The 9583-nt window shown below is 49.2% G+C and overlaps 1 protein-coding gene across 2 annotated transcripts in view; it reads left to right on the top strand.

Annotated features, from left to right (window-relative positions):
• The window catches only part of BCO1 (beta-carotene oxygenase 1), an 88426-nt gene that overhangs the window by 71504 nt on the left and 7339 nt on the right, over positions 1-9583 (top strand). For both annotated transcript variants that reach the window (XM_053666566.1, XM_053666567.1), the window contains 2 exons: positions 162-382; positions 3168-3425. In XM_053666566.1, the coding sequence (XP_053522541.1) occupies positions 162-382; positions 3168-3425 (479 nt within the window). The remainder of the gene's footprint in view (positions 1-161; positions 383-3167; positions 3426-9583) is intronic.

Genomic DNA, 9583 nt, shown 5'->3' with positions numbered 1-9583 from the left:
CTAGACAGCGACTCCTTCATCTGCTTTATTGTGTCAGCTCTTATTCAAAGGTTCTTCTTAGTGACCAGGTCAGTTTGAGAGGCCCAGCTGCAGGTGGTGGCGGTGCAGTCGGCCTGGGGTGGCCAAGCCCTGCACTGTGCCTGAGCCTTGCTTTTCTCTAGACAGGACGAAGGGGAAGAGCCCCTTGAAGCACACGGAGGTGCTCTGCTCCATCCACTCCCGCTCCCTTCTCAACCCAAGCTACTACCATAGCTTCGGGATCACCGAGAACTACATCGTTTTTCTTGAGCAGCCCTTCAAGTTGGATATTCTAAAGCTGGCAACTGCATACATCCGAGGAGTGAACTGGGCTTCTTGCTTAACTTTCCACAAGGAGGAAAAGGTAAGCCCTGCTGGGCCCTCCAGCCCTGCTGTGCCTGAGGAACCACAACACCGGACAGCCAGAGCCAGGTGTCCCGGGTATGGACGCTGAGACGGAGTTCAGCCTGGAGGAGGTTTCTTAGGAAAGGAGGAAGTAGGCTACCATATAGTCTCCCCAGTGGGGTCAACCAACCTCCCAGAGGGCTCTGAGTTGGGATGGCCCTTCAGAATGGTCTCGAGTTAGGGCACCTAACTGGGCCTTTATGCCCCCCATCAGTGGGTCAGTGGAGAGGACTGTCCCAAAAGGGTGTGCGACCTTGAACAAGGTAGCCTCACCAACCAAGGCAGTCCCCACTCACCCCAGTCCTAACCAATATCTGGGCTCCTCCAGCCTCCACTGTTCATTGACAAGGCCTTTCAGCATCCCTGCGGCCACTGTGTCCCGTCAGGGACGGGGCCAGAGTTTATTCAGACACGAAGATGGAGTGTTCCACCAGCTGGTATGACAGAAATGCCTTCAGTGTAGGTGCACCCGGGGGTGTAGAGTATGTATGTGTGTGTCCATGCATGTATGATGTCCGGATCTGTGTCTTCACATGTGCATGTGTGTACGGCTGTATGTACATATGTGTGTGCTGCTGTTACTCGTGAAATACATCAAGTAAGTCTCAAACATACAAGTATAGAAAGCGACATGTCAAGTCTCCTTCCCATGTCCCATCCTGTCTCTTCCCTCCTCATCCACTGCCATCTCCAGAGAGAGCTACCACTATCCGTTTGACATCCTTCTGCTCCTCCTTCTATGCACCATGTACTTCTTTATGTGCATATACAAATTTGTGTCCCACTGCCCCTTTAAGGCTAATGCTCTCTTCTCAGGGAGGGGAGTGAAGTGTTTGAGGAAACAAAGAGGCTGGTTAGGTGTGGCCCCTCCTCGGCTGAGACCTTCCAGTTATTTTCCATCTTCCTTGGAATAAGACCCAAAGGCCTCACTCATTAGCCCGTAAATCCCCACATGCCCTCATCCCAACCATTGTCTTCCTGCTCACTTCACCTCCCCCTGCACCTCCTCAAACCAGCCCCACACATCCCTGCCTCAGGGCTTTGCCCATTCTGTCCCCTGGAATGTCCTTCCCCACATGGCTTCCTACCTCAACTACTCTAGGTCTCAGCTCAAGCCCCCTGACCCTGAGGCCTTCCTTGATGCACCCATGTATTACAGACCCTTCCCCAGGCTTCCTCCATCCCTATCCTGCTTCATTTTCCTCAGCAGTGCTCATCATCCTTGACATATTACATATCTGATCATTGGCTATTAGACTCACCCCCTCTGGAATATAAGCCCAGGAAAGAAGAGGCTTGGCTTTATTTTGTCTCTCTAGTTCCTGGAAAAGTATTTGACATGTCGTAGGCCCTCTACAAATATTTGTGGAATGAATGAGTGGGAGCAAGAGAGCAGCAGGGAAGTCAGCGGAAGTTGGGTTTGTTCCGCAGCCAAATTCCCCATACACGCTGAGGAGTATCCCACTGGCAGGAGCTTCCGGGCCCTCTAAGCCTCCAATCCGAGGTTCCTGGGTCTGGAGGGCAGGGCAGAGAGCCCTGGGAGGGGCTTTGGAATGCATTTCAGAGAGAACTTTCTGCAAGTCCCTGTGGCTGACCCAGGGATTGGAATCCTGGGGAAGAAAAGGCCTAAAATAATTACCCCTGTGCTTACCTCCCATAATGACTCCCACCGCCATGCTATCAGAGCTCTCCTCCTCTGCACCCTGCTTACTATTCAAAGCTTGATTCCGGGGAAGGTGAGAAAGAAGCAAACAAGCACGGAGGAGGGTGGTTGGGCCAGAGCTGCCAACAGATAGAAACAACTCCCTCCCTCTGGATTAGGCAACTGGGGCTACAGATACGGCTAATTACCACCCAGAGTGATACCACCTCATGACACCCAGAGTGTGTACAGCAGCCTCAGAACTGATACCCGTGTGGGCTCCTTAAGTAGAACCAGGTCACTCAGCCCTCCAGGGCAGGGGTGTTGCTGTGACAACCATATCCCTGCAGCAGGCTCTGTACTGGAGATTAGAGAGGGGGATCCAAAAGGGCAGGTATGGTCTCTGAGTTTAGGGTCTCTGGCTGTGCACACACTCTGGCTGGGAGCTGGACGGAGTCTGGGGCAGCCTAGAGTTCTGGCACCTGGCCAGTTCTTTCCAGCTTGGCCATTTCCAGGGAGCTGGCATGTTGCTGCCCATCCAGAATCATAATCAGGTGAAGGAGGGGAAACAGTGCACCCTCTGGGGCCTCCCCCAAACACTGTGCTCCTGGTGATGCAGCAGCCCTGGCCCACAAACTTCCTTCCTCTCCATCAGAAAGAGATGAACAAAGCCCTGGCTGGTGTAGCTTAGTGGATTGAGCATGAGCTGCAAACCAAAGGGTTGCCAGTTCAATTCCCAGTTGGGGCACATGCCTGGGTTGCTGGCCAGGTCCCCAGTATGGGGTGCGTAAGAAGCAACCACACATTGATATTTTGCTCCGTCTCTCTCCTCCTCTTCCCCTCTCTCTAAAAATGAATAAATAAAACCTTCTTTTTTTTTAAAAAAAGAAAGAGATGAACAGGAACACACAACTGAGAGCCCCTGCTCGGTCCTTTTGTGCATCTGGCACTCTGGAGGCGGGGCACAGAGGCTTGGAACAGGGAGGGAGGGATGCTGCAGGGTGAGCCAGCGCGTGGCAGGGGTGGTCTCGTCCCCTACCTGATGCCGCGGCGCTGGGCCAGCAGAGGGACAGCTGACCACTGGATGCACATTTTCTTTCAGACTTACATTCACATTGTTGACCAAAGGACTGGGAAGCCCGTGTCCACCAAGTTTTACACGGACCCTATGGTGGTCTTTCACCACGTCAATGCGTACGAGGAGGACGGCTGCCTCCTGTTTGATGTCATTGCCTATGAGGACAGCAGCCTCTACCAGTGTTTCTACCTGGCCCACTTAAGGGAAAACTCTGAAGAGAATTCCAAGCTCACGTGTGTACCCGCCCTCAAGAGGTTCGCTGTGCCCCTCTGCGTGAACAAGGTAATGGCTTGAAGGAGAGCCCATTTTATTCCTGGGGACACAGGAGCCCAGCTGGGAAATGGCTGTGGCCCCGATCTGATGGACTTTGAAATCCAAAATGAGCTGTTCTTAAAAAAAAGACAGAAAACATTTTCATTATTTCCCCAAAAGTAGTAGATAGTTGTAGTAGAAACTTTAGAAAATATGGATTAAGTCAAAAGGAAAGAAATCCCCCATAAACTCATCATAGATATGTTTGTGTTACCCTCCAAGGCTCTCTCTCTCTCCATAGATAACTAGGTAGCAAGACAGATAGACACACTGATACATATACACGCACGTAATTGATATGTGTATACAGTATATGTATGTTATACATACATATTGATATATATCTCAATAAAGTGGTTAAAATTACATACAATGTGATTTGCTGTTCCCGATCATGCTGTACATAATTTTTAACTGTTTTATTGAGATATAATTCACATGCCATGTAATTCACCAATTTTCCCCCATTTTCACTTAATGGCTTTTAGTGTATTCACAAACTTGTAAAACTATCTCCACAATCAATTTTAAAACATGATCATTACCCTCAAAAGAAATCTCACACCTTCTGACCCTCACCCCACCCCCAGTCCCAGGCAACCATCACTCCACTTGGTCTCTGAGGATTTGCCTTCCCGGGCATTTCACAGGAAGCGACTATACACTACATGGCTGCTTGTGTCTGGCTTCTTTCACCCGGCACCACGAGTTTGAGGTTCATCTGTGCTGTAGTGTAAATCAGAACTTCATTCCTTTTCCCCACCTGTCAGTATACCAAACATCTTTCCAAGACGTTACATGCTCTTCTACAACATCATTTTGATGCAATACTTTCCTGACAGCCCGTGGCAGAGGTTCAGCAGCACTTGCTTACCCAACGCCCTGTTGTTGAATAGTCCCGTTCTTGCATTAAAAATGACCACTAGGTCAGATGCTATCTTCAATTGGGGCGATGCTGCCAAGGCTCTGGGCTTGGTTTTGGAGGCTACAGAGGCTTCTGGCACCAGAACTCACTGACTTCATGACTTAATTAATTTAAATGAAACCAAATTTAATTCAATTCAATTTTGATGGCTCATATTTACTAAATGTACTCTATGTGCCAGGTACTTTGCTAAGCGTTTTATTTTCCTTACTTCACTTAACAATGCAAACAACTTGTGGGAGAGGTCCTTACATTAGACTCATCTCACAGATAAAGAAACTGAGACTCGGAGAGTTTAAGGAGTGTGCCCAAGGTCACACAGCCCAGAACTGCAGAGCCAGGATAGTTATGTGCACCAGCCTGCCTCTAAACCCATCCTTGTAGCTTTAAGAGGTATAACCCCGCTGTTCTCCCCAGCACCCTAACTCCTGGAAAGGACTCTCAGGGCTCTGCGAGCCTGGGGGGTAGAGGGCATCGCACAGTGCCCAGGGAGCCTTCTCCCACCCTCACTGCCGGGCTCCTCAGTGCTGGGCTCCGGGCACCTCCCAGCCAGTGAGCGGGACTGCCTTTAAACACTAGGGCTGTTTATTGTCCCTGTCTCTCCAGCATCTCCCCATCCAAAGTCACCTGTGTGTCTCTGTCACGATTTTTACATTTTCCATAACTTCTATTTAACACTTACAAAATCATGTTTGGTTTAAATCAGCTCACTGTTGAAAGGAAACCTGCCACTACCCAGTGGAAAGCCAGCCTTTCCAGCTGCAAATAAAAGGCAAGCATGAGCATTAACAAAATGGAAATAAAGCAAAGGTCTTAAGGTCTAGCCAGATACTGTTGCTTGCCAAGACTTAATCTCTTTGTTAATAAGAAACTTCTAAAATGTAGTAGCTATTAAAGACACAGTGGCACCTAGCTGAGACTTGCTCCTTGACCCTGTGGGAAGGAAAGCTTGGAAGAAAACAAGGAATTAACTTTCTCCCCAGGTCATTCAGGGCTATTGAGTGAACGGCCCCTGTCCCACATAAGCATCACATGAGCCACCACCCTGTGTGGCCCTCACTCTGCACAGTGCCTCAGTGCAGGGCCTCGGACCACCTCGCCTGGTTCCAGGAAGGAGTGGGGGTGTCACAGAGCACACAGGCGCCCAAATCCCAAGGCCCAGCCCCCACCTCAAGTCGCCCTCAGCCCAGGGATGATACATAGAGAGGAAAGACTCCCTCCTGCTGCCCACGCACCATGGGATTTTATAACCTTTTATCACGCTTGAAAATGATTTGCTTCCTTGGAACCAAGCTAAGAAGTTTAGCATGTATATTTTTAAAAGGCGCTGTGTGAGCCATCTGTTGCTTTGAAACTAGCAAAGAAGAGTGAGCCCTGGGAAGGGTAGCTCTGGCCACGCTTTCTAATTGCTATTTATTGTCCCTTAAAAATGTCTTCTCCCTTCACTTGCAAGTTGCCCCGCCTGCATATTGAAATCAAAAAGTCAAGCATGAGGACATGGCCTATATGCCCAGATCAGCAGCTCTAATTTCATTATATTCAAAGCTTATTGGAGAAGAACCACAGGAGCTGCCACTCTTTGTCAAATGCCCTTCAGTCTGGGGCATTTGCACTTCCCCGTCCCTCTGCCTGCAACCCTATTCTCTTCCCATCAGACCTCCACTCCAGTCCTGGTTGCAGGACTTCCCTGGGGCCTCCTGCTGGGACTCAGCCCAGGATGGTGCAGGCAGAACCCCCGGAGGTGGGGTCCAGGTGTGGGCTTGGTTTCAGGGCCCCCAGTGGATTCTAATTCACAGCCAGGAAGCAAATTCCTGGTCCTCCTGAACGTGTCAGGGTCTTTACTCCCCTCAGATGAGTTCATGCACTCTAAGGGCACCTGCAGCTCTTTACCCAACATTTGTCTCAAGTATAATGAGCTTGCTCTGTCACCTCTTCCTGAGGAATGGGGCTCTGAGAGGACCCCAACTCTGTCTGGTCAGCAGTTTATCCCCTGCACCCATCACAGCATCCAGCACTCTGCAGGTTCTCATTAAGTTCTAAAGTATTTTAAATAAACGAATGATGAATGAATGAATGAATGAATGAAGCAAGGTCTCCGAAAGGGCACTAGGTCTTTAGCATTTGGAACATTTCCCAAGTGGAAAGTGTTTTCCGTGTAGAATGGGCAATGCGGGAGTCTATTCAACAGTCTGGGACCTCCCAGCTGCCCCAGATTCTCTGGTGTCCAGGCTGGCTGGGGTCAAAGGAAGGAGGGGCCCCTCGGCACCCTTGGCCTGGTTATGTAGGGTGGCACGGGGGCTGTTGAAGGCAGAGCTGGGCCGGGAGGGGTGTGGGTGTGGGCAGGCAGTCCCTGACGGTGCCCTGCCCTTGTCCTGCAGGTGGGTTCATAAGCACAGACTTCCTTCCTGACAGCCATCCATACATAAGGGGCCGTCACGGGCAGGGAGTGGGTGGAAGGTAAGCTGCTTGGACTTGAAGCGCGGTTCCAACTCCTAGCTCAGTAGATTTGGTTTTTATCTTTTCTCCAATCCAAAAATGACCCAGTGTCATACAAGCAGCCACCATGAGAGCTGTCTGTATGCCAGGCCCTGTGTTAAGATGCCTTTTCTGCTTTAGACCCCAGCCAGAGGGGCCCCTGCTCTGGCACTTTGGAGGCCCTGATCTGGCCTTTCTCTAGCGGTGTCCCTTCTCCCCAGGGTGAGGAGTTCAAAGGGCTCCAGGGTCAGGCCCACCCAGAGGGACACCCTCCCCGACCCCAACCATGAACTGGCTGTCCAGGACCCCAGAATTTCCTGCCCAAACAGCCCAGGCCTGCACGCAGCACCTGCCCCTGTCCCCCTTAGGGCCCACGAGGCTGCCAGAGCTAGCTGTTGGCTTGGTATGCTGGCTGGACCATCCATTCAGCGGGAAGAAAAGGGCAGCGACAGAGCTCAGGCTGAGAGACTGGCCCTCGCTCTGCTACCCCAGTCCAGATCCGGACATGAAGGGGTCCTAGACTCCTAAATTCACATTTGTCCTTCCAGACCAGCATTATGCAATAGAATCTAATGCAACGAGGGAACATTATCTGTCTGTCTATCCAATACAGTAGCCACTAGCCACATGTGCAGTTGACATGTAGCCATTGCAGCTGAGAAACTGAATTTTAAATTTTACTTAACTTTAATTAAAAAGTTTAATTTAAATAGCCACATGTGGCTAGTGATTGCCATATTAGCACCATCCCCCATTATGAAGGCCTGTGTGCCAAGGTAAGGGAGAGAATGGTCTTTTACTTGGCGATTTGATGTATTTAGACCTGGGGTTGACGGGGCTCACTCTCATCCTGGGTCCTGCAATTTTAGTGATAGTTACATGTTTTGCATGCTTCTCACCTAGTCTCTAGGGCAGTCCTCTGAGTGATTTATTACCCCTTGGGTACAGATGAGAAAAAAACATCACTTACCCAACACTGCAGAATTATCAGTGGGATTTGAGTTGGGATTTGAATGCGTGTCTGCCTGGCTTCAGGTTACTGATTATAATGGGTCTGGCCCTGAATCAGGTGTTTTCATAACTATTATTAACCTAATCCTAACCATTACCGTCAAATACAGGTCAAAGGAAGCTTGCTTACACTCACCACACATCCAAAAGTTACAAATTGCCCCCCTATTTTACAAACAAGAAAGTGGGCTCGGGGGCTGAGCAAGTTCACAGAGAAAACTGTCTGAGTCAGATTTCACACCCAAGGCTACTGAACTACAAAGCCAGTGAGTGTTTGGGGGAATATCTGAGATTATTTCTTCTCCCTTTGAGTTTAGGGGTTTCAAAGTAAGCCCACAGCATGTTGTTGAATTCTGGCTGGAAAGCAGTCTCTTCTCAAAGCTGAGTCTGATGGCTCTTGAGAGCGGCACAGTCATGTTCATTACTGTTGTGTGTGGAAAAGTTCAGTTTATCCCTCAACCAGTCTGACCAGTTTCAGGCTGCAGATCGACTGACTCCCTAAGAAGCCAGCCCAGGACATGCACAAGAGGCCTATTGCTGTCATGTGACTCGCAAGTCACCAGGAGGGGCCTCCCACCAATCCGTGGTGCTGCGCAGGTGGAGGCATCCAGAGCTTTTGTTTATAAGAAAACACACATGTGCTGGGCACTAGGTGACTTTTTAATGCACTTCATCTCATTTAATTCTTATAACCACTCTGCAAAGCACATGTTTTGCCCCTCGACAGATCAAGGAAAAGCTTACTGAGTCACGCATTTACTCATTTGTTCAGCAATTACTCCCTGAGAGCTCCGTGCCATGCACTGAATAAAATCTGGTCGCTGCGTTCATAGGGAAAGGCAGCATAAAAGAAGGAAGCAGCTCCATAAAGGAAATAATTACAGCTTGGGGCAAATACCTCGCAGACACTGCGTATCGAGTTGTTAGGGAAGGGGGATGTTCGAGTTGAGACTTGCAGGATGGGAGCAGGCCAGCCTCTGGGCCTTTGCACCTGCTTTGTCCTCTGCCTGCAGTGCTCTCGCTTCTGAGTAGAAGAATTGCCACGTGAAGGTCAGGGCCTAGTCTCTGCTTATCTCTGTGTGACCTTGGACAAGCCACTTTCCTTCTCTGGGCCTTGGTTTTGTCTTCTATAAATTGGGGAATTGAACTAAAAAAAGTATTGAGGGGCCCCTAGAGTTCAATAGGTATGAAGCAGTCAATTTTCTCCCCTTCCCAGCAAAAAGCAGCTATTGTTCAAATAGGTTTAATTATAAAAGCCCATTTTGGAAAATCTGGAAAGTAGAGAAAAGTTTGAGTAAGAAGTCAGCCGTAGCAACATTCTCCTCCGTAAACTCTGTGACGTCAGGGACTTGTGGTCTTGTTTCACATTCTCTTCCAGCGCCTACCTTCAACTCACCCCCAGTGACGGTGGCAGCAATGTGGCAGCAGAAGGAGTCATAGCGGTGATGCAGTAGTGGTATCATCAACAGCAGCTGGCATTTATCTAGCAGTTTCTGCTAACCGGGCCCTCTTTAAATCATTTGCATGGATTATTTTATGTAATCTGAACAATAATTCAGAGACAAATATGCCATTTATACAATGCATATACTGTACCTCATTATGCAGATGAAAACATTGAACTTCAGAGATGCAAAGTAACTTATCAAGGTCCTGCAACTAGTATGTGGAGAAACAGGGAGTACTAGATACTCAGTAAATATTTAATCAATTGTGT

The sequence above is a fragment of the Artibeus jamaicensis genome, unplaced genomic scaffold, assembly GCF_021234435.1.
Source record: "Artibeus jamaicensis isolate MK-2021 breed Jamaican fruit bat unplaced genomic scaffold, CSHL_Jam_final contig_464, whole genome shotgun sequence".
NCBI lineage: Eukaryota > Metazoa > Chordata > Mammalia > Chiroptera > Phyllostomidae > Artibeus > Artibeus jamaicensis.
Note: the sequence above shows the minus strand (reverse complement) of the source record. Positions and strands in the feature narration are given on the sequence as shown.